General features: G+C 47.4%; 1 protein-coding gene across 1 annotated transcript; it reads left to right on the top strand.

The window, feature by feature from the left end:
• The first annotated feature begins 683 nt into the window (after nucleotides 1–683).
• Nucleotides 684–1,265, top strand: LOC109741275 (uncharacterized). Its single transcript, XM_020300351.1, has one exon. The coding sequence runs from the start codon at nucleotides 684–686 to the stop codon at nucleotides 1,263–1,265; it is 582 nt and encodes a 193-aa protein (XP_020155940.1).
• Nucleotides 1,266–2,691: the final 1,426 nt, after the last annotated feature.

The raw sequence follows: 2,691 nt of genomic DNA on the forward strand, positions 1-2,691 counted from the left end.
ACCGATCTGCTGCTCCTAGAGGCTAGAGCTGACCTCTCAGTGAGCCGGCGAGCCTATCGGTCACCTTCATCGGTGGGCGACGGACGCCACCTGCGCTGCGCTGGCTGGGAGCCATCCGTCTGCGTTGCCCTCTGACCCCAGGCACAACAGCAATAATGCAGCTGCAATAATTAACACAGGGTACGATTACAGGTGGAGTTTCAGTGATGATGTTCGTGTGTGATATGCTGTTGAGCGCCATATCCGTCTGAGCTGAAATTGTTTAGCATTTCTGCATGCTTATTGCGTTTTGGGACGTCAATAATGCAGTGCTAGTGTTTGTAAACAAGTCAGCTAGTAGCTTAGAGCAACTCCAACGGGCCAACCCAAACGGACGGCGTTTTTGTCCGTTTGGATCGGCCACCCGCCCGCCGTCCGCCCTCTTTTAGTTTTGAGTCGGCAGTGCGCCCAACGGGCCGAACCATTTCATGACCGCGCGCGTTTAAGATCATGTCGTCGCCCTGGTTTTGGCGCTCCAGCGCGCGGGAAAGGTTCACGCGTGGGGGAAAGCGGCCTAGCGCGCGCTGGTTTTGGCGCTCCAGCGCGCGGGAAAGGTTCGCGCGCGCCGCGGCCGGCGCTCTTTATAAAGAAGGCGCTCCATCCACACTCTGTCCGCCGCCCACTCTCGCCACCTATGCGCCACCATGTCGATCCGCCGCCTGGGCGCTTCGGATTTTCGTGGAGTCCGCGAGCGCCGCTCCGGCGCCTTCTCCTCTGAGATCTGGTTTCGCGAGAAACGTCTCATCCTCGGCACCTTCGACACCGCAGCGGAGGCGGCCCGCGCGCACGACGCGGCGGCGTGGCGCCTCCGGAGGCCTCGTCGGGATATGAATTTTCCCAACGTGTCGAGCCAGCGGGCGCAGGATCTGGCGCCTCTCCCGCGGCTTTTCACCGACGAGGATCGTCGTGTCCACCGGAGGCGGCAGCGTCGCCTCGCCATCGCAGAGAAGGACGTGGAAGCCTTGGTGGTGTGGCGCGGAGGCTTCCCGCAGGACATCGTCGACGAGCGCCAGTTCTACAAGCAATTGAGGTTGGAGAGGTACGCGAGGAGGAGGGAGCGAGCCGCCTATCGGGAGGACAAGCGTTCGCGGAAGCACGCAGCTCAATTGAAACTGAAGCTACGAGAAAAGTCGGGTTGGAACTTTGAAGACGAGCAACTTGCTGACGCCTACATTCAGACGTCGGAGGAGGACATTACCGAGTCGGAGTCAGAAAGCGACGAGTAGTGGTCTTTTTCTTTATCTGTGTACACTAGAACTATCTATGTATCCATTTTAATCTGAAAAAATGGCCGGCGGCGTCGGTGACGTAGCAGGCGGGCGAGTGTGTGAATCCAATGTGCCACCGACCAGCGGGCCCGGTGAGGAAAGAGGGCGAGCGCGCGCGCGTCCGTCTTGTGTCCGCGCCGACGCAAATCAGGCTAAAAAATGGGCCGAAAATGGATCGGCAGGCGGACGAAAGCGGACGCGCGTCCGTTTGGGTCGGCGCGTTGGGCCGGCTTTTTTGTTCGCGCCGACCCAAACGGACGGCCGCGGACGAAATGGATCGCCCCATTGGAGTTGCTCTTATTCCCTCAAGACTGTCTCATAGTTATCTCTTGACTGCTTATCCAAAATGTTTTTGTTTCTGCGGGGAAGCTTATCCAAAATGTTGGAAGGAATGTAATATAGACAATTTAGAACAATGCTTGTCGCAAAGAAAAATTAGAACAATGTTGACATGTGTTTCAGATGCTCGTGCGTGCGTGGTGATAAGGACATCACATTATTATATGAATTAGTTATGCTAAATATTTTAAAATACCATATCTCGCCCATTTAAACTCTTTACAATTTGGGAATAATTATATGTAATCGTGTCTTCTACTTCTAATTATTCTTAAGTTTTTTAGAATTCGAATTTGCTGTAAGTCTAAGATAAATTAAATTGCAATATATGCAAGCCTAACTTTGCTTTTAATATCGATATTTATATTGTATAATTTTTATTTCCATATTTTAATTTCTACTGGATTTAAGGTAGCTACAAACTTTAATAGCCTTGAATCTAATGCTTTATCTTCCATAAAATACAAATGCATGAATATATTTTTCATACTATTATGGGGCGAAAGGAGAAGAACCACAACGTACTGCATGTATTTTTTGAAGGGCTTCTTGAATACATCATATTCAAGTTAGACCTATAAAATAGGTGCTCTATAATGAATAAGATTTGTACTTAAATTAAATTTATTTGGGGTTCTAAAAAGACATTCAAATTGTTTACAAAATAATTGACATTTCCATTAATACTATCATAAACTTTACAAAAAATGTTTCTAATAAAATATAAAAAAAAGGAATAAGTGTTATTCAACTTGGAGCTAACGTGATTGAGATCAGTGCCGGAGTTTTGTGAGATATGATATTATCAATTAGTGAGACATGAATTCTATCAAAGAAATATAAGAATTACTTGGTCTAGTGTTAAAGGGGATAAAATGAGCAACAGACTTCTTTAATCCGGTAACTTGTGGAAAGTTTTCTTTAATGGGGCGAAAATGGTTACTTGAACACACAAGTAAGGGGTAAAAAGATAAAAAAAACTACTATTATTAAAATAAATAGATTTACAAGGGTGTTAAGAAAATACAATTTCTTCAAAAGGAAG

The sequence above is a fragment of the Aegilops tauschii genome, chromosome 4 (genome assembly GCF_002575655.3).
Source record: "Aegilops tauschii subsp. strangulata cultivar AL8/78 chromosome 4, Aet v6.0, whole genome shotgun sequence".
NCBI classification, from domain to species: Eukaryota; Viridiplantae; Streptophyta; class Magnoliopsida; order Poales; family Poaceae; genus Aegilops; species Aegilops tauschii.